The 25,677-nt window shown below is 37.7% G+C and overlaps 5 protein-coding genes across 6 annotated transcripts; 3 read left to right on the plus strand and 2 right to left on the minus strand.

Moving 5' to 3' along the window:
• Nucleotides 1-262: 262 nt before the first annotated feature.
• On the minus strand, nucleotides 263-3,420 carry LOC105177300 (lysine-tRNA ligase). The gene is made up of 6 exons (XM_011100399.3): nucleotides 2,890-3,420; nucleotides 2,464-2,613; nucleotides 1,898-2,156; nucleotides 1,573-1,791; nucleotides 1,297-1,439; nucleotides 263-842 (listed from the first exon to the last, which is right to left on the minus strand). The coding sequence occupies exons 1-6, from the start codon at nucleotides 3,154-3,156 to the stop codon at nucleotides 543-545; spliced, it is 1,338 nt and encodes a 445-aa protein (XP_011098701.1). The 5' UTR covers nucleotides 3,157-3,420; the 3' UTR covers nucleotides 263-542.
• Nucleotides 3,421-3,564: 144 nt separating this feature from the next.
• On the minus strand, nucleotides 3,565-6,416 carry LOC105177301 (uncharacterized). Its single transcript, XM_011100400.3, has 2 exons — nucleotides 6,180-6,416; nucleotides 3,565-4,824 (listed from the first exon to the last, which is right to left on the minus strand). Exon 2 carries the CDS (start codon nucleotides 4,757-4,759, stop codon nucleotides 3,956-3,958), a length of 804 nt encoding a protein of 267 aa, XP_011098702.1. The 5' UTR covers nucleotides 4,760-4,824; nucleotides 6,180-6,416; the 3' UTR covers nucleotides 3,565-3,955.
• A 3,265-nt stretch (nucleotides 6,417-9,681) lies between these two features.
• On the plus strand, nucleotides 9,682-13,679 carry DND1 (Cyclic nucleotide-regulated ion channel family protein). The gene is made up of 8 exons (XM_011100398.3): nucleotides 9,682-9,874; nucleotides 9,957-10,578; nucleotides 11,617-11,832; nucleotides 11,920-12,236; nucleotides 12,323-12,434; nucleotides 12,510-12,746; nucleotides 12,826-12,912; nucleotides 12,989-13,679. Exons 1-8 carry the CDS (start codon nucleotides 9,834-9,836, stop codon nucleotides 13,475-13,477), a joined length of 2,121 nt encoding a protein of 706 aa, XP_011098700.1. The 5' UTR covers nucleotides 9,682-9,833; the 3' UTR covers nucleotides 13,478-13,679.
• Nucleotides 13,680-14,986: 1,307 nt separating this feature from the next.
• PTEN1 (Calcium/lipid-binding (CaLB) phosphatase) lies at nucleotides 14,987-18,686 on the plus strand. Of its 2 annotated transcripts, none has more exons than XM_088884579.1 (8): nucleotides 14,987-15,436; nucleotides 16,245-16,569; nucleotides 16,683-16,859; nucleotides 17,139-17,252; nucleotides 17,436-17,624; nucleotides 17,713-17,943; nucleotides 18,095-18,196; nucleotides 18,280-18,686. In XM_088884579.1, the coding sequence occupies exons 2-8, from the start codon at nucleotides 16,285-16,287 to the stop codon at nucleotides 18,409-18,411; spliced, it is 1,230 nt and encodes a 409-aa protein (XP_088740705.1). In that variant the 5' UTR covers nucleotides 14,987-15,436; nucleotides 16,245-16,284; the 3' UTR covers nucleotides 18,412-18,686. The 2 variants fall into 2 exon arrangements, with proteins under 2 accessions (XP_088740705.1, XP_088740704.1); XM_088884578.1 differs by having other exon boundaries at nucleotides 14,989-15,454.
• An 893-nt stretch (nucleotides 18,687-19,579) lies between these two features.
• On the plus strand, nucleotides 19,580-25,503 carry LOC105177296 (U-box domain-containing protein). Its single transcript, XM_011100392.3, has 16 exons — nucleotides 19,580-20,567; nucleotides 20,956-21,160; nucleotides 21,292-21,443; nucleotides 21,530-21,830; nucleotides 21,997-22,149; nucleotides 22,485-22,688; nucleotides 22,774-22,886; nucleotides 22,969-23,083; nucleotides 23,209-23,298; nucleotides 23,385-23,588; nucleotides 23,663-23,758; nucleotides 23,842-23,964; nucleotides 24,366-24,458; nucleotides 24,619-24,783; nucleotides 24,935-25,024; nucleotides 25,181-25,503. Exons 1-16 carry the CDS (start codon nucleotides 19,738-19,740, stop codon nucleotides 25,358-25,360), a joined length of 3,114 nt encoding a protein of 1,037 aa, XP_011098694.1. The 5' UTR covers nucleotides 19,580-19,737; the 3' UTR covers nucleotides 25,361-25,503.
• Nucleotides 25,504-25,677: the final 174 nt, after the last annotated feature.

Below are 25,677 nucleotides of genomic sequence, written 5' to 3' on the forward strand. Positions count from 1 at the left end.
TTCTATTTCCTACACTTGCTTTTCCCACCCCAAATCAAATCAAACTTCCCACATGCTTCAGATGTAGCATCTTACTTGCTACTGTCATCATATCATATCATTACAAAATAAGAAAGCCCACCATCTCTCTCTCTCTCACACACACACACACATGAGTTGGACCAGTTGGTAGACTGAGATTGTCAAACCTACTTTCACCCTCTACTCAAAACAAGAGTTAACTTAATCTAAAGAAATTTGGCCATTCTGAATACAAAGAGGATATTAGTACAAGCTCCAAAGTTTCATATCAATACTATTTTTAAATGTAAAAATTGTGCTTTCAATTGCTTATGAATACAAACAGGGGTATCAGATTTAGTAGCTGATGTGTGGGTTTTACAGTTTACACCATTGTTTTTCTGGCACTTTAAAATGAATAAGCATGCTGTCCCGGTGCAACAGCTATGTTTTACCAGATTTTCCGTACGATGGTAGTGACGTTCAAACAAGTATACTAAAGCTATCTACAAAATTTACCATTAGTTTGTAACTGGTGTTTATCACTTCTTACGACCTGAGACGGTCTTCTTCACAGCTCCCACTGATACCAAGAACTGATCGAGAGATGATAGGGTCCTCATGTCGTCTGGGGGGAAATAACTGGCAGCCTTTCCCAGAAGTGATGTGAAAAGAAGGGATAGGGAAGGGCGTGTAACATAGCGTTCACCCAAAAGATCATCGAGAAAGGCAAATGCTGCTAAAAACTCGGATCTGCTCGCATTAATTGGGGCAGCAAAGTGAGCGGGGATTATTCTCTTGAACCTCCAGTCCCGTGCAATTCGATCAATCCAATCTTGGACCTGAAGTTTTCAAGGAAAGGTATCAATGAGGAGAACAATACCATTTGAATTACTTTTGATCTTTACAGTTTGTATGGTCTTAAGAATTAGGTTTATCTGCTAGGTGGGACCACCACTGTACAATTACTTCGTTAATCGTTAGACCACCACTATGCAATTATTTCTGTGTGCTTTATGCTTACACACATAGTAACCCTATGCGATCTATACATTTTGAAGTACCTAGCACTATATCTAATAGCACTAAAAGCCAATTTACAAAGAATATGATGAGTTGCACATCAGGTAGTACATAAAATGCAACACTTCATATATTATTGATGAGGGGACTATTAGGAAACAAAGTGGAAGATATGCTGGATTCAGTGCTTAACATGCAGACGTTGATGGATTGGAGATGCTGATTTGCAGCATATATGAATTTCATATAGAAGCAAACAATTGACCAACTTGCCTTTTCAGGAACTTTGCTGAAGACTAGAGTCTTTACAATGGGCGAGACGATCAGCTTCTGTGACATTTGAGAAAAGCTAGCATTGGGCTCCAACAGATTTGAGGGGCCAAGAAACAAGATCTGAAGGACCATTCTTTCCCATCCTGTAATCAAAGAAAATGAATGAGGGTACAACCTTAAAAGGGCCTTGAAGGATGTCAGCCTTCAAATTGCACATGTGTCTTCTTCAGTTCATAGCCATCAAGCACATCATAAGCTGCTTTGCATGAAACTTACCCTTTTGTCTGTTCATCTTGTTGTCAACAACTGGTTCATCAGGGACTTCTTTACCTTTACTTAGAATTTTGACAGCCAAGCCATTCTTTGCAGATGATAGTAACGAGTCTTTGCTAATACATTCAGGAGGCTGTCTAGGAACATATATTACAGCATCAGTCACTAGTAGTGTCCTCGTGCGCTTATGATAGAATGCTACCTCAACATAAGGTCCAATTCCTGACGCATTATGCCATAAAAGAACAAATATTTTTATGCAATAATGTAAGCTAGGGTTGGTTGAAGGACAAATTAACTCAAGAAAGAAATAGAATAAGTGCAGTACCAACTTCAGGAGAGCTCAAAACTTTCTGTTCGATTTCATCAGCCCATGGGGCAGATGCATCCTCATCCTTCAATGTTTTGGCACGAAAAATCCCAAAAAATTCGAGGGGCAAATTCAAGGGCCAGCTCCACTGCCTAGGTGCCACCCACACCTGTGCTTTAGGAAACTTTCTTGAAAATGGACCAACAAATATTTTATGCTCATATGCAAATGTAGGTAGGATTATGTATTCCACAGGAGCACCTAATTCTTTCAGAAGCTGCAAAAATGAAAGAAGAGAGGTATTAAGAGAGCATATCAGTATGCTCAAATGTACAACAAATGCTCAACGAGCTGCTGACGTCTGCATTGTTAAGTCATGCAAGCAAGATCAGTGCATTCAGCATAGACTGATCCTGTAACTTCTTTTACTTTCTCCATTAGTCTAATGCACAGAAATTACTGCTTGTTCCATTAGCTATAACAGACTGGCCTAATAAAAAGTAACATTCAAGTATCACCAGTCAAAAAGATTGTCTAGAACCAAAAGAAAATCAGAATTTCTCAATGCAGCTATCGTTGATCACCTGGATGCACTCTTTGGTTGGAGCAATAGGGGCATGAACCCATAATCCCCCTGACTTCAGCTTGATAACCGTCATTCGAATGTTTGTTGACACACTACTGAAACCCAGCGCTTGCTCTTGCTCAAACAGCCATATGCTATCCTTCACAGCCTGAAATTCTAACATATAAAACAGTAAGAACTCAGACAGCAAGAACCCTTAACACTACGCACAGCAGTATCTACAGAATCTGAGCATTGGTCGACACATCAACGTTGTATACAAGCAGAATTATAAACAATTATTGGCACTTAACTCAGTTTCTTATAAAAGGTAGCTCATTTTATCAAAAAAAAATAGCTTCACATCTCAGCACCTGGGTAGTATGGAAAGGAAAAATAAAGAATCAACCAACAGAAACAGCTTGAATTGACAGTAAGTACTAACCTCGTATCTTATAGTACGGCGGTTGAGAAAAGGACCAAGGGGGAAGGGAAAGCCAGTGAAGTTGAAGTAAAATCTCCCTCCAGGACCAGCCTGGCCGCTAGCTGCGGCGGCAGCAACGACCAAACTCACTTCATTTCTGTCCTTCCTTCTATTGGGTATCACTGGAAAGCACACACTCTTTAACGGCGACCCACTAACAAAACTGGAATTCAGCTCCCGGGATGTCAATGGAGAAGATTTCGGTGAAGGCACTGCAATGGCCGCCATCTTTTTCCGATCAAGAATTTGTCGTACAAACTCACTCCACCACTAGATAGCATAAAGAAATCAACGTTTACAGTTGGTAGAGTGGATTCAGTTTCAGGACAAGGCAGGGAAATACGACACAACTCCACATTTCTAAGTTCAAGGTTAATATTGCAACACGTGGGAGGTTGATGTTCATTTTATCCTAGTTGGAATTTTTGGATTTCCTTTTTTTTTTTTGTGTATTTTAAGTGGATGACCTCATGAGTTTTTTCGTGGATGACATGAATGTAGTGAACTTCCCAGAACTTCTTTAACTAAACATTCATTTTTTTTGGTTAAGGTCGACTGTACTGTAGGATGTAGATGATTGTATTTGCAGTTGAAAACTTCTTACCCTCAGTTTTAGAAACAAATGCAATCCACCCGTTCTGCCCACAATGCAAATATTTAACTTATATGTACATCAAGCAATAGAGTTCCATACAGTCTTATGACAAAACCATAATGAAAGCAGAGCCACCATTCTGGGCTAGAACTACTGCTACAAAGAACAAATGACACTAGTAGGACAAAATTGTTCCCCACTCTGAAGTAAAAAGATCAACACTAACTACCCAACCAGTTCCACAGCAGCATTAACAAATTGATTCTTGGAATGGAGCAGTTAATTTAAGGAGATAAAAGAGATATATTGCTAGTGCAAAAAGCCCGGCGTGGTGGGATTGCCAGGATGCCAAAAGTTTCAAGCCAACAGTGCTTATCTTGCAGATGCCAAGAGGGATCTCGTAAGGCACCAAGAGAATGAGAAAAGTGGATATCATGCAATGATCTCCCTCACTAGCCAATCCAAGGTTGGGTATGCAAAGTACAGAATGAGGAAAGACGGAAGAGCAAAGACAACTGTAATGAGAATGTACAGTGCCAGGATGGCTGCACTGGCCGGAATTGCATACAAGATGATGAGAAGAAACATGATGACAAGAGGGAACTTGGCTGTCAAGTGAACAAAGAAAACAAGGGACCTCTTGAGGGACAAATGCAGCCTCCCAATCGCATGATAACCGTTAAGCTGATGCCCATCATGAACTGATCCTGATTGTTCAGAATGATGAAAGTGATGCCCCCTCCTCTGGTTATTCCCTGTATGGCTTCCTGTCACTTTCGTGCTTGATGGCCAAACTGCTTGATGATCCCTACAGATGGTGGAATGAGATTTCACTCTGTCACCATTCATGCTCTCAAGCATCCAAAGAAGAAAGAAGTTTTTACGAGGAAATTTCAGATTCCCCCTATAAACCAAGCGCAGTGATAATAGATTGCACCAGGGGCAGGAAACAAAGAGTGGGAGCTGAAGAGGTAAAGTAGGAAATTTCACAGCAGCCCATTGTAGTCCTAGTATGCAGTTTTTGCACAAAGTATGTCCACACCACAAAACGTAGGGTATGTTTTCAACAAGGTTAAAGGATTCCCAGCATATTGGGCATTCCAGGCCTTCCTCCTCTCTGCTGGTGATAGAAGAAACTTCATCATCGGAGCAGTCCAATGAATCTCGTGCTGGCTTCAACACACCTTTCTTTGGCCCTATACTTCCAGCTAAACAACTTGATGCAAAATTCCACATCTTGCAGCCAGCTAAAACCACTACAAAGTGAATATTTCACATCTAGACGGCAGAGACTCAAGTTCCTGAGAGATTGAAAAAGAAGAGAAGGTAAAAAAAGTCACCAGGAAATAGATGAGTAGTGCAGATCCAGTTTAGCCAACTGAGTAATAAGCTTCTTAAAAGGATTTCACTTATTACTTCACAAGAATAAAAAAATTTAGTTAATTCAAATAAACATTGATCCTGTTGAATCGACATATATTATCTGAAAGTTATAAAGCATTATCTCATCAAAAATTCTTGACATCAACTCCACCACTGAAAGTGGCTTTCCAACATGAAAGTTATAAAAGAATGCGATTCACAAGCTGAAGCTCATCGAAAGAGTTCCAAAAGTGTCTGCATCATGAAACTCAGGAAAACTTAGCATCACCTTCTCACTCTCTGTCACAACCCTATTCCCAACAGTTACAAATTAAGTTGACTGTCATCCTCAACCAACAAATTTATTGGCACAAGACAACAACTATGTATTTGCATATCAATGTTCATGTCCCTATCAAAGGTGTTCGTCTCAACTTTTGTCTGCTAAATTCTAGTGCGAAGGGAGTGTTACAGATTGTTTACAAGAAAAACATCTTTCACTGTGAAGACAGCAACCCAACTATTCCGACTTGCTACAGCAACTGAACCTGATTTGGATCAACCACGTACAGACTGGACAAATCACTGGAGCTAAGTTTACTTGATCATGGAATGCCTTACTTGAATACGAACTGATCTTTAAAAAGGAAAAGTCAATAAAAATAGTTTTCATGAATGTTGCTGTTTGTTTCGTTGCACTACAGTATATCCAACTGTAGCATATTTGAAACAGTAATAGAATGCCAAACATCTCAAACAAAATTTAGTTAAAAAAAGTAAAAATTATATCTAGCTCAGTTCGAAACATCTCAAATGACTTTCAGGTTCAGCAAGCCTAATATCAGCGAGTCCCTTCTGATTAATTTTCAAGATGCCACAAACATTCTTCCAATAGGAGCCACCCGGGATCAGTCCTCGTAGATCCATGCACAATAGCAGGTATACATCACAAGACACCCACTAGCTACATTCTCAATCATTCAAAAACAACACCGGCTAGCTTAATTGATTCCAATAACTAAACTCAACAAACCGATATCCATAATCAATCATTCAAAAATAACACCGGCTAGCTTAATTGATTCAAATAACTAAACTCACAAACCGATATCCATAACCACCTTTAGAGCCACACTAAAATATCAGAGTCAAAAAAACACAACGGTACATATAAAGGCACACAACAATAAATCATCATAACCTTCTGCTGATCCAAACAAGAACAGAATAACCAGCAAACATCAACCACAGGAGATCAACGAATCCAAAACAACATTAAGATGCGACCAATTACCATATGATCGGAGCTAGATCAGATAACGGCGGAGGGATGAGGTGTGCGTAAAAGGACGAAATAAGATCCCACGATCGTCTCTCTCCTCTCGCACTCTGATGGCTCTCCGGTGTGACTTGTGCGGCTGAGCTGACGCCTTTTTGCTTCTCTCTCTCGATAAAAATCAACGCAGCACTCAAATTTCTCTTGTTAATATCGAATCGGTATATAAATTTTTGGCAGAATTGCTTTATAAAGACAGTGTTTGGATAGGGGAAATTTAAAAGCTGAATACCTTCCTTTTTTCCTTTTTTTTCCTTTTATTTTTTGTTTTAAATAATCCTCATTTCCGAAGAACTAAAAATTTTAAAGGGTTGGGCCTAACAGGTTTCAAGAAAGTGGCCCAATTCCTTAACAGATAGATCTGTCTGTCACAATTGGGCCAACTTAGGGAATCCCCGGCCCAAATTCAATAAGAATATATTTTGATACATTAACAAAGAAATTTCATTTCTTCTTCTTTTTTTTAAAAAAATAAAAAAATAAAAATACTCAATTCCGTGCTCATTACATCAAAATATCAAAATTAATTAAATATATAAATAAAATTAAAACCATATATTAAAATATTTTAAAGTAAATTAAGTATATTAGATCAATATTCATAAATTTAATTACATTTATTGCCCTGTATATTAAGGATTGGCAAAACAAGGACTTTAAATATAGAGATAATAAAAAGTACCCCAAAATTATTTTTTTTTTTTGACAATTGTAGGACTCCGACCATTAAATTTTTAAAAGTGACCAAAATTTGCTTACGTGGACCAAAATTAAAACTTTTTTTAGAAATTTTTATTTTTTATGGCGATGTATGCACTTTATCTTTGTATTTAATATATCTATATATATAATTCAGTAATATTATAAAAAAATAATTAATTTAAATAAATAAAAGAAATGATTTTACTCTATTTTTTTAAAAAAATAAAAATAATAAATTATTTTTTTAAATAATTTAATTATAATCATTAATATCAATATTAAATTTAACGGACAATTTAGGATATAGTCCCGATTCCGAACAATGATGCAGGAATTAATTAATAGGGGAAAAGCGTGCGTGGCCCAAACAACTCATAATAATCTTTGCTACATTCTCACTCGTTGTTTTGTCCTTTTTCGACGTTAATCAAAATGTAATAGTGTGCTTTTTCAGGTTGTCCCTCAAACTGCTGAAAAAAGGGGTCCTAACATTCTGAATATTAAAAGAAAAAGTGAGATTGTTGCTCACATGTTGTTGTCATAAAAAAATCTTGGGCGTATATATATCATTCCAACCAATTATTGTGGTTAAGCACATGCAACACTGCATCTACACACTTCCTTTTTCTTTTTCCATTGTGGTATGTGTCTGCGTGTATATAATAAATAATTTTTTTTATATAATTAGAGATATAAATGTTGTATTTAAAAATTAGTGCGACGATGTCATTAAACGTTAAGTGTATAAGATCTTTTTTTCTTTTTTATATTAGTATAGATAACTTTGGCTGATTTCTTAACTACCCTCGACTCTAATTACCATGAAAAACTTGTGTTTTGAGCGTAAATATAATTTTATTTTGACGTTTAATTAACCCTTTTTTAATAGTTACTTTTGAAATTAAATTTCATTAAAATTGCGTTCATTAAATGTCAAAAAAAAAAAAAAGAAACAAAGAAAAAAAACGTACTATTTCACAACCTTTTGAAGGAAGTAACGAATAGCATAATGATGAGTTTTTACTTCCCAACCTATTTGTCCATATGATTTGATTTATTACCAGTACAGATACCTCATTTCTCTTGAAGTGATTATGGATCAATTGAAACATTAATAAAAAAGTATAATAGTACATCTCAATGGGGTCCGACCACTAATGTGCATTGTCCCTTAACTTTTTCTTGATCATGTGAAACATGTAAGAATTTTTAGGTTTTGTGATATGATCGGACCCGAATTGTGTTAAAATTTGAAACAGAGGGGCGTCTCTCTTTTTTAAGTTCGTTCATAATCTTAAAAAGTGGATCGTCTTATATGTTCTTTATTGTTGTAAATGTAAAACATGTTACGAGAATTCTGTGCGTTTTGATTGAGTAATATTGTTATATATGATTTGAATCAGGTGAAAAAGTTAAAACAAATGAGAACCACTACTTTTTTTAGATGTACGTTTATGATCTCATAAAGTGGGCTGGTTTGATATGAATGGGAATTTGATCGGACCCATATTTTCGTTCTTATAGTTGGCAGATAACTCAATGATCGATATGTGGGTTCTCGCACTCGGGAGATCGCTCATTCAGCCAAGATGTTTGTCGTACGGCTGTTAGGACCACCGAAAGGTCAAGTGGGTTGATTTCACTTAGGTTTGGATGGTCCATGTATGAAAATTTGTACATAAGCTGCTTTTAATTTAGCATTGGAGAATTGGTCCTAACCACTGCCTTTGTTGTCTTGTAATAGTACTATACTGCTTTCTATATTAACTGCAATGGTCCTTTGTTTCATTTTCATCGTCCTTTTTGGATTTCAGCTGTTCAAATTGGTGCAATATGGTATCTACGTAGTAACTTTGCTGAACAACAAAGGGCCAACAAAAAATGGTATTTTCTTTTTGGCTGTTCTCTTGATAAACGAACATGGCAATGTTGTTACAGAACCAATCAGCTCCGAGCAAGTGGACACATATGATACCTGTGCGCTAAAATTACCTAGTTCCCATGAAATTGGATGATCCTAGGTACCTAATTAGGCTTAGATATGTTCCAATGTGTTGATTTGTTCAAATATCTTGATATGGCCTAATTCTTATCAAAGTATTTGATAATACCACATATATATATATATATATCTTGATTTATTACGGCTTTCGAAACCCTTAATGACCTGACTATATATAATTTGGCTACTTCATAAAGTATGAGTTGAAATGATTACTTCGATTTGAATAAATAAGGTTGACCTGTACACAAAATGTTAGGCTTGCTGATATGGCCCCCAACTAAGCCTTTTTTATACTTAAGTTAGTATTGAAACTTGAGGTTATAGGAATGATATTTAATAGTTGTAATAAAAGGCATATGTTGTTAAATAATTTAAAAGGTATTTATAGATGCTTATGTGCCAAAATCCATAAGGGTCGCGCGTTGTTTAAATGGTCATAAGATGATTTTGAGATCTATAATTAATAATTTGAGCTTTTGGGTTATACGGGTTGCATCGCTCAAAAAATTGGAATTTTTCTCATTTATGGAGGACAAGCCTGTCATTTGGGGCTTATTTATTGTATTTTTCCTAGTATATAGGAATCCTAATAGCTTCATATATATATGTATATAGGTGTAAAAAATTAAATTTAATTAGACCAAATCAATTACTATAGTACAAAATTATTTAATAACATATTCTCATTTAACTATCATTTTCTTTTCTCATCTCCGCACCCACCTACGTACTGCTTATATATGTACCAAATAATACCGACATCTACTCTTGATTAATGCAACATCACTAGTACAGTAGTAATTTACTATATTCAAGACTTTCGTTAATTCCTCATCTTTCTATGTACTACCATTAATCCCTTCTCACGCATCTTCTTCCCCCATGGTTATCCTGACCCCTCCCACATGCCTTCCCTTGATCAACAACCCCATTTCTCCTTTTCAAGGTGAAGCTCTATCTATGTCTTTGTCTATGTGTGTGTGTTTGATTACGTAATGGATGCTGACTCAGAGGTATCCCAAGTGCAGGTGCTGCGGAATACTCCGGCAAGAATCATCGGAGGACAGCAGCGAAAGCGAGGACAATCAAGTCTCTGCCGCCGGCGAATGTTACGCATGCACTCAGGTGGGAGTCCCGGTTTTCCACTCCACCAGCTGCGACAAAGCCCACCAACCCGTGTGGGAGGCTTCCGCTGGTTCTTCCTTGCTCCCCATAAAACACCGCTCGCCCGGCCAGAAAGCCAGCTCCGCCCAGTCCTCCACCAGCCCGGAGAAGCCCACCTTCGGGAGAGTGTTGGACCCCAGGAGCAAGCGGGTCCAGAGATGGAACCGCGCGGTCTTGTTGGCTCGTGGCATGGCGCTGGCTGTGGACCCTCTCTTCTTCTACTCACTGTCGATTGGCCGGGGTGGCTCGCCTTGCTTGTACATGGACGGAGGCTTGGCAGCGGTTGTGACGGTGGTTCGGACGTGCTTGGACGCGGTGCACCTCTACCACTTGTGGCTGCAGTTCCGGCTGGCGTACGTGTCGAGAGAATCGCTGGTCACGGGGTGCGGGAAGCTCGTGTGGGATCGACGTGCAATCGCTGCTCATTATCTGCGGTCGATCAAGGGATTCTGGTTCGATGTTTTTGTGATTCTGCCTGTTCCTCAGGTTAGAGACCAGACCACATACTCTTTCTTAAAATTTTCGATATGCAATAAAATATTAAATTAATTATTATATTTTTATTTTATTTAAAAGAGTAGTGATGAATGATAGGAGTCTTAAGAGAATAGGGCCCAGTTAGTTTGGATGACGTGAGAGGAAGTACAGACATGCGTGCATGGCAACCCACGTTCGTATATATTACAAAAATAGCTAGATATTCAGGCGGTTGGAAATGTCAGGCGGACTGAATGTTGTTACAGACCAGAAATAGAGGGTGCACGCAGACATTCAATTAGTAGTATCTTTTTCTTTTCATTTCTATGTATATATTTATATATATATATATATAGTATGATAAGGTAAGGGAGTGATCGATCTGTCCAAAAAGGTACATGCTAGACGGGGGAGAAATCTTCACGTAATTAGGACAATTCTGTCACCTCCAGTGAATTCTAACTCAAGTTGTATTTAATAAATTTATATTAATTATATGACAAGTATAATATAATATTTATTATATAATTAATGTACAGTAAATTTCTTTTTTTCCAAACTTGGTTAGGCCCCCGGGCTCTTCTATCGTGAATTGGATGGATTGTTATTACAAATCATATTTTATTTTTATTCTTTTAGAATATATTTGTCACCTGTATAAAGTTGATCATATCGTGTATTTAATTAGAAAAAAATTCTACATGTAACATATATATATTAAAGTACAAGATTCAGTACGATTTAGAATGAAAAATTCAATCCGCTGTCTATAATGCTTTAACCATGGAAACAGGCTTGTAAAGCATAGTGATTATCCCATGAACTACTTAAATTTTCCAAATCTTATTCCATCTTTTATTACAACAAAAATATTTTTGTCTATTTTATTAAAAAAAAAATTGATATACGTATGTTGAATGTAATAAAATATAGAAAATAATTTGAAAAAAGAAATTGAACAACGTCGAGAAATTCTGTGACTACTGATACATTTGAGTTTTCGACTGGTTTTCTCAAGTTGTTTTACGTGTTTTTGTTGTCATCCAGGCCGTGTTTTGGTTTGCAGTGCCGAGGCTGATCAAAGAGGAGCGAATAAAGCTTGTAATGACGATTCTCCTGCTCATCTTCTTGTTCCAATTCCTACCTAAAGTCTATCACAGCATATGCTTGATGCGAAGAATGCAAGAAGTCACAGGCTACATCTTCGGCACGATATGGTGGGGTTTCGGCCTTAACCTCATAGCCTACTTCATTGCTTCGCACGTACGTTTATCTCGATCTCCAACTCCTCCCGTTGTCCCCCTCAGACGTTCCAAAATTTGCTGTCAATTAACTCTATGCTGTTCACAGGTTGCCGGTGGATGCTGGTACCTTCTTGCCATTCAACGTGTGGCATCGTGCCTTAAGCAGCAGTGCAGCAGATACGGCTTCTGCAGTCTCTCTCTGTCCTGCTCAGAGGAGGTTTGTTCCCAGTTTCTGTTGCCATCCAGCACTATTGGAAATCCGTGCGGTACTAACACAACGGCTGCGCTTAGAAAGCCGCTGTGTTTGGATGTCAACGGGCCGTTTCCTTATGGAATATACGAATGGGCTCTTCCTGTTGTATCGAGCAGCTCTGTTGCTGTCAAGATTCTTTATCCCATTTTCTGGGGACTTATGACCCTGAGGTAAGTACCGTGACAATGTTTAATTAGTTGAATCTCTCTGAGTTCTTCAGTAACGAAGTAAAAGTGTTGTGTTGATATGGTTGCAGTACTTTTGGCAACGACTTGGAACCGACGAGTCAGTGGCTGGAAGTGATGTTTAGTATATGCGCTGTGCTTAGTGGTTTACTGTTGTTCACTCTGTTGATCGGGAATATCCAGGTGATTTTATTTGAAGTCTCGACTCTACTCAAAATATAGTGGATTGAAATTGCGACTGAAGATCGCTTGTAATAGGTTTTTTTGCATGCTGTCATGGCGAAGAAGAGGAAAATGCAGCTGAGGTGCCGAGACATGGAATGGTGGATGAGGCGGAGACAGTTGCCGTCACAACTGAGGCAAAGAGTTCGGCGTTATGAACGACATAGATGGGCAGCTATGGGTGGTGATGACGAGATGGAGCTAATTAAAGACTTGCCAGAAGGACTTAGGCGGGACATTAAGCGCTTTCTTTGCCTTGATCTGATAAAAAAGGTGTAGTAAAAGCTCATCTTTCTGCTGAAACATACTCAAGATTTGTGTTAATTAAACTTGATGACTTGTATATTCTCAGGTGGCGTTGTTTCACAACCTGGATGATCTCATCCTGGATAATATATGTGACCGTGTCAAGCCCCTTGTGTTCTCCAAAGATGAAAAGGTAGGATTCTCCTATGACAGGTCCCAGAATTTGCTCCATGTACGCTTTCTTATCTTACCTTCCAAATCGACAACAGATCATACGAGAGGGAGACCCTGTGCAACGTATTGTGTTCATCGTGCGTGGTCGTGTAAGAAGTAGCCAAAACCTCAGCAGAGGAATGGTGGCAACAAGCCTACTTAAGCCTGGTGGATTCTTCGGGGATGAGCTTCTCTCTTGGTGTCTTCGACGCCCGTTTTTAGACAGACTTCCAGCTTCTTCTGCTACATTTACCTGCCTTGAGCCCACGGATGCATATGCTCTTGATGCCAACCATCTCCGCTACATAACAGATCACTTCCGCTACAAGTTTGCAAACGAGAGGCTTAGACGTACTGCCAGATACTATTCGTCCAACTGGAGGACTTGGGCTGCTGTTAATATCCAATTGGCTTGGCGGCGTTATCTGCAGAGGATGAGACCGGCGGAGATCAGCTATGGCTCGCCCAACGTTGATAGCGACCGGCGCCTCAGACAATATGCTGCGCTGTTTATGTCGATCCGTCCTCATGATAATCTTGAATAAGACGAAATCTGTAGCTCATGATAGCTAGGCCTGTTCTTCTGATGTCACATGTGGAAGGAAGACATTTGCTGAGACAGATAGAGGACAATTTCTTTCATTTATGTAAGAATTTTCATGTATAATACAATCAGTGTGATATCATTGAGGATGATAGTTGCTGAAATAAAGAGCTGTATATAACATGATCATGTTTTGTTGTAAACAGATGATCCACTTAAGAATTTTACGTAAGAAGGAAACAAAAACGTCAAAACATAAAACAACAGGCAAATGCAAGATCATCACTCATTCATAAAGGATTAAAACATTAATTCAGCAATTTCAAATATCCACGATTTTAGATTTTTGATTTGATGTATCACCCCCAAGAAGAGATATAGCATGCCGAATTTGCGTATATTAAGGTTATAAAATTTTGATAGTATCGCATTTTGTGTTTATTTCATGTTATATTTTGATTTATTTTGTGATCAAAATGCTCCTAATTAAATATTATTTTGTAGCATTAGGACAAATGAAATGAAAAATGAAGAAAAGAACCAAAATGGAAATTCGGACAAGACTCAAACTCGATTTTTAGCAAGAATTTGGAGCTGCTTGTACTACCTTTTGATGAATGAGAAGTTTAACTAGGATTATAATTTTATTTCCAATAGTCTTTTATTTCAATTAGGAATCTATCTTTAATCCTAGTAGAATTATGTATCTAGTTACTATATATATGTGATGTAATTAACTTTAAGAGACAACTTTCGAACTCTTGAGATCTCTACGTTTTTATGAAATTTTCTTATTTTGCTTTTCATGCGTTCTTCCATGAGCATGTCTAGCTAGTTCTCTCATTCCGGTTGAAGACTTGGTGAATACTTTAATCCAACGAATTGTGAGATCTAATTTATGCTTTTTACTTTTATTCATATTGGTATTTGTGTTGTTCTCTGTACTTTTATTACAAATAATCTGATTTATTGTCAAGAATATTTGCCTAGTCAATTGAACTTGCAAATTCGTAATTGTTTGTTTAGTTCAATAACTAGTGGTAACATAGCATAATTGATCATGTAGAAGTTTTCGATTATGTTGTGGAGAATGCACAATCTAATTTAAATAAATCCTTGTAGGAATTTATTGGTTAGAATTGGGTCTTTCTAGTTCTTAATGCTGTCGGTAAATTAAATTTTGAGAACGTTTCCAAGGTTATTTACTAATTAGAAATTTAGTCAACGGACATTTCTTGACTATCCACAAGTTAAGGAAATGTGAGGTCGTTAAGTTGTATCTAAACTAATTATAAGACGAGTGTATTATACGATTGTTGTGTGATTGGTATATAATTCCAAAAAAATTATCAATCACATTATATATATAACACTTGCTCTCAAATTAATTTGAGTGAATCAAATCTGGATGAAAAATGTCAATCAGATCCGGTTAAGAATTTGTCAAGAAGATATATTAAAATGCATATATTAACGAAATTGATGGTGGCAATTCCCTCTAATTCTTTTCAACACAACTGTCAATTTGTATGGCTTAATTTTCATGTTATGTTCCTAACCAATACAAATCTTGTAATAGAAAAATATGACATAATTCATGTGTTGCAAGAAATTAAAATCGGAAGGGAGAGAGGGGGAGAGGGAGAGGTTGAGAGAGAGGAGAGATGTCAGATTGTCCTGGTGAAGCGGCCTCATTTTCTCCAAGTTTAAGGTGGTCGGAATTGTGGACAAAAATCCCAAGCACCCAATTTAGCCAGGAAATCTTTGCCCTGATTTTTACTACACATTCCTCTCACCTGATCTGGACATGGGCTCCTTCACCTCCTCCTGTTGGCCCCCTTAAGAAACATACACACACCTTTGCACAAGCACTGAAATCTCGCAGTTTCTTGATTCTTGGACCAATCTTGGTGATCCCTCCATTCACTTTGATTGTTCCAAGCAACCTTCCAGACGAAGGGTAAAAGGAGCATAATCTGTATGATAAAATAACTCTCTCCACTCAAAATGCTGTTTTTTCTTTTTCTTTGTGGGATCGTGCTATTGCTTTCTTGTTTCTGAAAAAATTCTTTTTCTGTCAATATATTGGGGCCCATTTTGAATAATTACGTTGCATTATTTGTATTCATGGATGATGCCTGCATTCATCTGTGTTTGATCATGTTCTTTCTTATCTCCCATGTTGTGGAGATGAATCAAGAATGTGATGATTTCTTCTGTTTTATAATCTTTCTTAATGCATGCTTTGAGTTCGTGTATTCACATTCTGTCGTTTTATTTCTTTTGTGGTGTTATTTTCGGCAATGTGTGGGCAACAGGTGATGATCTCGACATGAGGAGGATAAGACAACGTTATTAGTTATTTGATTGGCTGGCAAACAAGTACCTAACTAACATAAGACAGTAGCATTTTATTATGCTGTTCGCAAAGAGAAATAACTATGAACTAGTAGTAATTACAACACGTTTATTCCTCAGACAATACAGGTATAAACAGCATTCAAGCAGGCAGAATAATGTTCTTAATCAGCAATGTGGTTTAGGATGTAGTTCCGTATGCAGTGTCCCTTCAACACCTTGTTTACAAATGAAAGTAAAAAATGACGGTGAAGGGATTACACTGTTGTCTTTAATGATTAATTGTGTTGATCGTATTAGTTTCTCACTCACTGTAATGTCCTGAACCAGCACTGATGTTACTTTCAGATTTGTGTCCATTCGCTTGAATTGTGCTCAAGTTCATGATATAGTGTCATAACCTTGTGCAGGTACCTTTTCTCCTGCGTATGAGCTTGTCGTAGTGATTAGATGGGGTTGAAGTTTTCAAAGAAGGAGTCCAAAAGTTCTGAGGATTTGGGTTTGAGCTTTATCCAGAGCCAATTGGTCAATTGTCTCTGGAGAAATTATTTACGTAATTTGGTGTCCAAGCAAAGGCGGCGCATGCTAGTTGCAGGCTATGACCTTGATATGACTTATATAACGGATCGACTATTAGCAATGTCATTCCCTGCAGAACGCGTGCGAGCCATGTACCGTAATCCTATGTGGCAAGTTAAGTCCGTACTGGATATGAGACATCAGGGTTATTATAAGGTCAGCAAGTGTACATTGTTAGTATTCCCTCTACATCACCTCAAATATGATTTTTACTCGTTAGTTTCTATTCTCTCTCACTGTCTTTTGTCCTTTATTCTTGTGGCTAATAGGTATACAACTTATGTATAGAAGAAGATTACGACGAATCACATTTCCACGGACGTGTAGAGAGATATCCATTTGATGACAACCACGTCCCACCATTAGCAATGATCAAGGAATTTTGTGAAGATGTCCACTCTTGGCTATCAAGTGATCCAAAGAATATTGCAGTTGTGCACTGCATGGTATGCAAAACTTTGAGAGTTTCAGTCACTATATTATCTCTGCTCACGAATCAGTATGTTTTTATGATGCTATTTTAACTCAATTATTTAGCTAGTTCCCTTTATATCGCTTTTCTGCTTGTTAGAACCCGGTAATATGATTACTCCCTTCAGTTGAACTGGAGTAAGTCCTCAATGTTTTCATGTTTGCCTAACATGATTCTTCAATACGGCGTGAAAGCAATTCTGTATCCCTTTTCAGTGTTTTTCATTGTTTTGTCAACACGTTTTGTTTCACAGGCGGGAAAAGGTCGAACTGGCTTAATGGTTTCTTGTTATCTGGTTTACACCGGCATGTCAGCTGAGAAGGCTTTGCAAGTGTATGCAGAGAGACGAACCACCAATAATGAAGGAGTAAGTCATTTAGGTATAACTGGGCTGTCACACTGTTCGTAGAAACAAATGTAGGTATCAGTGCCTAAGTTGGAAGCTCGTGGGATGCAGAACACTTGATTCTGACTAAGTTTTTGTGGAAACAGTCTACTTAAATTTGTTTAAAAATTGAGTTACTGTGTGATGCTTACTTTCGCTCTGCAGGTCTCAATAGCAAGTCAACGCCGTTATGTTGCATACTGGGAGAAAGCACTTTCTTTCGCCGAAGGAGCTGATCACCCTTCTCCATACGTCTATTTGCCTAAACCATGTAGTAGAGAACTTCAGCATATCCGGCTATATGACACAGTCAACATCGATCAGATCTTTGTTGTGGTTTCTGAGTTGCAACCGGTAAGCAAACCCACACGTCTTCAACAGAAAATGTTGTTTTGCTGTATATAAGTTTCTGTTTCAGCCGTAACGTTTCTTACTTATGCAGATTCCGGGGCAGCGGTATTGCCCCCCAACCGAAGTCGCCAAGAGTTGCTGCAGACGGATCGGAACAGATCATGAAAGATGCAATAAGCCACGATACTACTACTCGTTCGTCGAGAGTGAAGAAGGAAAGAAAGAAGTAGTAGAGCCTCATTTGGTAGTCCAAATGGACACCGAAAGTTCCATAATCTACCAGAAAACTTGTCTTGGTTGTTATTACGAGAAACCTGTGCAAGTAAGATATTCGACACCATTCTGCTGTAACGTAAATGCTCTTATCATCGGTCACCAAAAATTGTTATTTTACAGCATTTACGCATACTTTTCACCCCATACACGAGCAAATATTGTTTTACAAGTATATAGTAACATGTTTGGTTCAGCAGCTAACAGGGGACGTGCGCATAATTTTCTACCAAAAGCTTATTGGAAGCCGTCTCTTCTACGTCTGCTTCAATACAGCTTTCATAACAAGCAGCCTCCTTCAGGTAAACCTTGTTCTTACTAAACCTTAAAAGGAACCAACATTTCTCACATCAACAGCTCTTGATTTTCGGCTGAAACGTTTCAGTTCACTATCCGGGACTTGGACAAAGTCGGCAAAAGGGGTCGATCAATTTGTGGCCCTTCATTCTGCTTGGAGCTCTTCTTCGGCCCCTCAAACGCTAACTGCTTGATGCCACCATCAGACGACGACGATTAATCTCAAAAAAATGCAGTTAGAGCTGCAATTACATCTGTCTTCCCTGTATAGCTCACTAGCTGCATTCAGCAGTCTTCTTGTCAATAATAGTTCTTTAAGGACGGAAAAAAACAACACTAGGAACGATGTGAAGAGTTTGTAGTTAGGAATCAAAATGAAGATGGGCTCAGTTTTCCCCAGTGGTTCAAGTGGAAAAAAGTGCATTTGTTTTGATCTCTTTAGACACTATTCTCAAACAACATTGTTGTTATTTTGCTAATCTATCTATGTTATTATATTTTGGACTTAAAGCTTTCAACACAACAACATTTTGTCTTTCTTTTAATTATATTTTATCAAGTTTTTGGTGCATGGTTTCTTCATTAACAAGCGCCATTTTATTTAAATAAAATACTCAGAAATTTAATTATTTTCCAAAGAAATTTGTTTATATAATAAAGTTTTGATGATAAATAAATCATGCAATACTTAAGTTTTTATGGAAATTTATAAATATTCTATATGAATATGTGTGACGATTATCTCGTGCTATGCAGAGTTTATGTTCAGTATTGTCGTACATGTGATGCGTGTATAAAATTATTAAAAATGTATTTAAATGTTACATTTGTATTGCAATAATATTACTATGATCAAATAATAATAATAAAAAAATCATGTATGGACTCAAATATATTTGTTAAATAAGTTAGATAGATGATAACTTTTAATTAAATAAATCGATTTTTTTAAGAAGATTGTTATTCTTAAATAATAATTGGAGAAATTTTAATATAAGAACTAATTTTATTTCTTTTTTAGTGGGACGGTTACAATTACATTATAATTTTTGATAATTAATAATTATTAGATTAATTATTAAATTTTGAATATTTATAATTAATCGACAACTATTATTATAATAAATAAATAATTATTATTAAAATAGATCAATATTTAATAATAATAGGATCGGAATCTATAATTTGGAAGTCTTGGCCGCCAATTAAAATGGAAATTGTTGGCAATATAAAAAATTATTAAGCATATGATAGTCGAGGAAATTGCAAGAAAGGAAGGAAAATGACATGCCATTGTTCCCCAGCTCCATCGTATATTTCAGTTTTACCCTCAAGTATAGAGTAATTACAAATCCGCCACTATTTTTCTTGCTTTAAACCTCTCCACCACCATTCCTCGGTAAAATAGTAAAACCAACGATGAGTCGATGACCACAACTCCAAGTCTACAGATTTCTTTCTTCTGATCTACTCCTGAAAACCCTAATTCAAGAGAATCGTTTTGTCGCAGTATTCGAAGGCATTGAATTGTTCTATTACTACAACTATGTCGACGCAGAGAGCCCCAAGAACGCCGGCGGAAATCGAGGATATTATCCTCAGGAAGATATTTCTTGTATCGCTCGTCGATTCCATGGAGAGCGATTCGCGAATAGTCTATCTGGAGATGTCCGCAGCCGAGATTTTGAGCGAGGGTAAGGAGCTGAAGTTATCGCGAGAACTAATGGAGAGAATCATAATTGATAGACTGTCCGGCAACTTCCCCGCCGCCGAGCCCCCGTTTCAGTACTTACTCAATTCTTATCGCCGCGCATATGAGGAAGGGAAGAAAATCGCATCGATGAAGGATAAAAACGTGAGATCAGAGATGGAAGGTGTAGTGAAACAAGCCAAGAAATTAGCAGTTTCGTACTGTAGGATTCACTTAGGGAATCCTGATATGTTCCCTAATAATGACACGAGCAAATCGAATGTTTCTCCATTACTGCCGTTAATTTTTGCTGAGGTTGGGGGTAATCTTGATGGGTTTGGAGGGAGTAGTGGTGGGATTTCGTGCCCCCCTGGTTTTCTTGAGGAATTCTTTAGGGATGCTGATTATGATTCAATGGAGCCTATTTTGAAGCAGTTGTATGAGGATTTGAGAGGTAGTGTTTTGAAGGTTTCGGCTCTGGGGAATTTCCAACAGCCACTAAGGGCGTTGTTGTTGATGGTAAACTATCCAGTGGGGGCAAAGGCATTGGTAAATCATCCATGGTGGATTCCAAAAGGTGTGTATTTGAATGGTAGAGTGATTGAGATGACCAGTATATTGGGACCCTTTTTTCATGTTAGTGCATTGCCTGATCATGCTATATTCAAGAGTGAACCTGATATTGGGTGAGTTTGATTTTTCTTTTATCGTCTTCACTATTTTTCCAGTTACATTGTTATATCTGGTAATGCTACTTACCTTTTATGGGGTTGTATTATAACTAGTGAGTTATTGCTAGCAAAACACACAGAACCTGTGTTGTTGGATAATGTGATTGTACGTATATATATGTGCGCGCACACACACGCACACACGCTTACCTAGTGCTGTGGGCGTAATAGTGTACCTAATCTTATTGAATTACTGGGCTTTACTGATTAACTTGATACTTCTACAATGCAATTGAATCTTTTTCTTTTTCTAGTTGAACTTGGGGCTATGAAAATTGAAACTTAACATTTTCTGGTTCTGTATATGTTGTTACTGATGGATGGTTGTCTCTCGTAATACCAGCCAACAGTGCTTCTCTGAAGCATCAACACGCCGCCCAGCAGATCTTTTATCATCCTTTACAACTATCAAAACTGTTATGAACAACTTATATGATGGGTTGGCAGAAGTTCTTATGTGCCTTCTTAAGAATACAAATACCCGTGAAAATGTTCTTGAGTACCTTGCAGAAGTCATCAACAGAAATGCTTCAAGGGCACATTTACAAGTACATTTTTCCCTCTTGATAGAAAGAACACTTTGACTCCTTTTTACCTTGATCGTCTTAAGAGTTTCTTCTGAATGTTTTAATATTCTACTCCATATTTAACCTTTATCTACATTAATTTTTGGTTGCAGGCCGATCCGTTATCTTGTGCTAGTTCCGGCATGTTTGTAAATCTCAGTGCCGTAATGCTTCGTCTCTGCGAGCCATTTTTAGATGCCAATTTGACAAAAAGGGACAAAATTGATCCTAAATATGTATTTTACAGTAGCCGCCTGGAACTGAGGTAGAGGAATATCTTCTATTCTTTTTGAACCTGTTTCAGCTTAGTATTAAATATTTGTGTTTTTTCCGGTGATGAACTTGTACCAGAGGACTGACTGCTCTACATGCAACATCTGATGAAGTATCTGAATGGTTTAACAATAATACTGCGAAGGTTGATATCTCAACAAATAATAGCGATGGACAAAGCCGATTGCTACAATCTCAAGAAGCTACAAGTTCTGGCAGTAATGCTAATGAACCTTCTCTCCTCCAAAATAATAGTTCAGTCTCCAGAAGTAGTGAAAAAGCCAAATATCCATTCATATGTGAATGCTTCTTCATGACTGCTAGGGTGCTTAACTTGGGGTTGCTAAAAGCGTTTTCGGACTTCAAACATCTTGTTCAGGTTGTGCCTAATTGTTAGATCAACCAGGAATGATATTTTTAACTTTTTCCCTCTCCCTTTGCTGTTTCTTTTAGTTTTGTTTTATTTTCGGTTGTACATTATAAGGATCAGAATATGTTATTTCTGTTGGTTGAAGGTTAATTTAGTTCTCATATTTTATATTCAGGATATTTCTAGATGTGAAGATGCTTTATCCTCTTTTAAAGCCATGCAAGAGCAAGCGCCTTCTGCACAATTGCAGCAAGATATAACCCGCCTGGAGAAAGAAATTGAGTTGTACTCACAGGAGAAGTTATGCTATGAAGCGCAAATACTAAGGGTATAAAAGTGTGGCTCTTGTTGTGCCCGTAATTTGAGTTTTGATTCTTGTAATTGCTAAAATTTCATGCTCATCTGCACAATAACAATGGAAGCCTGGTCCATTTCTATTCTCATACTTCAATGCCATGCCTATCTTTCCTGTGAAGCAAAGATCCCATTGTATTATTATTAACCTTCATTTATTAGTCAGATATTAAGATTTCTCTGCGACTCCACCGGGCTAGTGCATCTGTTTAGTCTATCATTGTTTGCTGTTATGAAGTTATCTCGTGCTGCATAACATCTTATTTGTCTCTTGCTATCATGCTAATCATTTACTCTTTTATCCTGTAGGATGGAGGAATTCTTCAGCGCGCATTGTCTTACTACCGCTTAATGGTAGTTTGGTTGGTCGGCTTAGTAGGTGGATTTAAAATGCCTCTACCACCAACATGCCCAAAGGAATTTGCTTCTATGCCGGAGCACTTTGTGGAAGACACCATGGAGTTGCTAATTTTTGCCTCACGGATTCCTAGAGCTTTAGACGGGGTTATGCTGGTATATTGGGAGTTGATTTCACTTACGGTCTCATTATCGTTTTGCATGTTTGATGAACCATACATTTTTATGTTCTTATTGACAGGACGATTTTATGAACTTCATCATTATGTTCATGGCCAGCCCGGAGTACATCAGAAATCCATATCTCAGAGCCAAAATGGTTGAGGTCCTTAATTGTTGGATGCCTCGGAGAAGGTATGTTTTGATGAACTTTGTTAGGGAGTACGTTATGATCATTCATACCTATGTCTTCACATAAAGTAATTTGTGAATGCAGTGGCTCAAAGGCAACCGAAACTTTGTTTGAAGGGCATCAGTTGTCCCTTGAGTATCTAGTGAGGAATCTTCTGAAGCTCTATGTTGATATTGAATTCACGGGTTCCCACACACAGGTAAATTGTTGCTAAGGACACTTATGGCATCTCTATACAGAATTGCAAGTTTCTCATCTAGGTATTTAGTTTATATGTGATTTTGTAATCTATCTCCTGATTTGAGTCCTACGGAACCTTTCCAGTTCTATGACAAGTTTAACATCCGTCACAACATTGCCGAACTCCTTGAGTACTTATGGCAGGTTCCTAGTCATCGTAATGTCTGGAGAAAGGTAAAGCTAATTGGTTTTCTTACTCTGCCAGTTTCTTATTTCTGTTTCAATGAGATCTTACACTTAATTGCTGCATGCTGCACCAGATAGCTAAGGAGGAAGAGAAGGGCGTCTATCTGAACTTTTTGAACTTTTTGATTAATGATAGCATTTACCTATTGGATGAAAGTCTAAACAAAATTCTTGAACTGAAAGAACTGGAAGCTGAGATGTCTAATACTGTGGAATGGGAGAGGAGACCTGCCCAGGAGAGGCAGGAGAGAACTCGACTCTTTCACTCTCAGGAGAATGTCAGTTTTACTTCATATAATTTGGTTTCCATTAGATTGAAATGCTCACTGAGATTGTCCATTGGTTTCTCTAGATTATTAGGATTGATATGAAATTGGCGAATGAAGATGTGAGCTTGCTGGCATTTACTTCGGAGCAGATAACAGCCCCTTTTCTGCTGGCGGAGATGGTATATTTTGCTTTCCCTGTTGATTATTTCACTTGTTTTCGATTCGGTGTGAGTTAGTTTTTCTGACAGCTGTTTCCTTCCAGGTTGAAAGAGTTGCTAGCATGCTGAATTATTTTTTGTTACAACTCGTGGGGCCCCAAAGAAAATCTCTTAGCTTGAAAGACCCTGAAAAGTACGAGTTTCGACCCAAATTGTTACTAAAGCAGGTATGAGAAATACTTTTTTCATGCTTGCGAATGTAATAATTCTTATTTACATATTCAGAGATTTTCTTGAGGAGATCTTCTGGTAGTTTTGGTTATAAATAGTTACATCAGGTTCAGGGTGAACTTTTCTCTGCCTCTAGTACGTGTTGCGACTATAAGCACTTTACTCCTTTGGAGCCATTTTTTGGATGATGAAACCTCCCTCCCTCCTCTCTCTCTCTCTATATATATATATGTGTGTGTGCTCTCTCTGTCTCTCTCTCTCTCTCTATATATATATATTATATTATATTTCTTCTTTTTCCTTTTGTTGGGGTGTTGAGGGGGTTAACTACCTACAAATTCTGAAATATTACATGACAACCAAATCTGATGTTGCTACCATTTTCTTTCTTTTGAAGATTGTTAATATATATGTCAACCTGGCCCGAGGAGACAAGGATAAAATTTTCCCAATAGCCATCACAAAGGATGGTCGTTCATACAATGAGCAGGTAAAAACTTGAGATTCTTTTCCTTACTGCTAAAAACATCCTACAAATGGGAAACACTTTTTAACAATATAAGCTGAAAAAAAGTTTATTGATTATTTGTGTTCTTTTCTTTTGCTTCTTTTTTACCCGTTTTTTTGGGTTGTTGGATTCGGGCTGCCAGCTCTTTGGTGCTGCAGCTGATGTGTTGAGGAGAATTGGGGAAGATGGTAGGATAATACAAGAGTTTGTTGACCTTGGAGCAAAAGCCAAAGTTGCTGCTTCTGAAGCAATGGATGCAGAGGCTGCTCTTGGAGACATACCAGATGAGTTCCTTGACCCTATTCAGGTAATTCATGACTTCCTTCCTTGCCCTGGCATTATTGGATGCGGTAAGAATGGATAATTCTGTGATGCTAGTAGCCTCTTGTTCGGTATGATTTTGTACTATTCGATTTTCTACTCTATTTGTAAACATGCTATTGTTTCTTGGGTTTCAGTACACTTTAATGAGGGATCCTGTCATTCTGCCATCATCCAAGGTCATCGTAGACAGACCAGTTATTCAGAGGCATCTCTTAAGTGACAGCGTATGAAACTTCAGCTTCTACCTTTTTCTGTTGTCATCGTTCTAGAGAAATCAAGTTAATTATCGATTGAATTTCGAATAACCTTCAACCTCTACCTTTTTTGTTATCATTTTTTAAACAAGTTTAAGTTAATTATTGTTTGATTTGGAACTGCAGACAGATCCATTTAACCGGTCTCATCTGACGGCGGACATGTTAATACCCGATGTGGAGTTGAAGGCAAGAATTGAAGAATTTATTAAGTCCCAAGAGCTGAAAAGGCGTGGAGAAGGCTTGAGCATGCAAAGCACCAAAGCCACCATACAGACTACTGATACAACTACCTTAATTGATTAGCTATGATATTTAGGATGTTATATGTAAATCAAATCTGGTCGTGTATTTTGTAACCAGTCAATATTACATCATCTCATGTTATGCTGATTGTGGATAAGGCAGTCCGTTTACTACCATCAAGAAAATGCATACTTCGTTGAACATTTGGGGAGCTTGGGAATTAACTGCTTAAAGAAATATTGTGAAGCTGCATCATATGCTCCTTCGAAAGTTCAAATACTGGATTTTGGAGCTGTAGGCTAATCCAGCTTTTTACGCTCCTGAAATCTACAGCAATATGTAGCTTCAACTCATTCGTGCCCTGTACAGACTTTGAT

This window comes from Sesamum indicum, linkage group LG9 (assembly GCF_026168435.1).
Source record: "Sesamum indicum cultivar Baizhima isolate 11 linkage group LG9, ASM2616843v1, whole genome shotgun sequence".
In the NCBI taxonomy this organism is placed as follows: Eukaryota; Viridiplantae; Streptophyta; class Magnoliopsida; order Lamiales; family Pedaliaceae; genus Sesamum; species Sesamum indicum.

Coding starts and splice junctions, on each gene's coding strand:
- LOC105177296 (XM_011100392.3), top strand. CDS start 19,738: ATGTCGACGCAGAGAGCCCCAAGAACGCCGGCGGAAATCGAGGATATT. Junction 23,084..23,208: donor TCACGGGTTCCCACACACAG/GTAAATTGTTGC, acceptor GAACCTTTCCAG/TTCTATGACAAGTTTAACAT. Junction 24,459..24,618: donor GTCGTTCATACAATGAGCAG/GTAAAAACTTGA, acceptor TCGGGCTGCCAG/CTCTTTGGTGCTGCAGCTGA.
- PTEN1 (XM_088884579.1), top strand. CDS start 16,285: ATGGGGTTGAAGTTTTCAAAGAAGGAGTCCAAAAGTTCTGAGGATTTG. Junction 16,570..16,682: donor GACATCAGGGTTATTATAAG/GTCAGCAAGTGT, acceptor TGTGGCTAATAG/GTATACAACTTATGTATAGA. Junction 18,197..18,279: donor TAACAAGCAGCCTCCTTCAG/GTAAACCTTGTT, acceptor GAAACGTTTCAG/TTCACTATCCGGGACTTGGA.
- LOC105177301 (XM_011100400.3), bottom strand. CDS start 4,759: ATGTGGAATTTTGCATCAAGTTGTTTAGCTGGAAGTATAGGGCCAAAG.
- DND1 (XM_011100398.3), top strand. CDS start 9,834: ATGCCTTCCCTTGATCAACAACCCCATTTCTCCTTTTCAAG. Junction 12,435..12,509: donor TGTTGATCGGGAATATCCAG/GTGATTTTATTT, acceptor CGCTTGTAATAG/GTTTTTTTGCATGCTGTCAT. Junction 12,747..12,825: donor GCCTTGATCTGATAAAAAAG/GTGTAGTAAAAG, acceptor GTATATTCTCAG/GTGGCGTTGTTTCACAACCT.
- LOC105177300 (XM_011100399.3), bottom strand. CDS start 3,156: ATGGCGGCCATTGCAGTGCCTTCACCGAAATCTTCTCCATTGACATCC. Junction 1,792..1,897: donor TTTGAGCTCTCCTGAAGTTG/GTACTGCACTTA, acceptor ATAATGCGTCAG/GAATTGGACCTTATGTTGAG. Junction 1,440..1,572: donor CAAGATGAACAGACAAAAGG/GTAAGTTTCATG, acceptor CTTTGATTACAG/GATGGGAAAGAATGGTCCTT.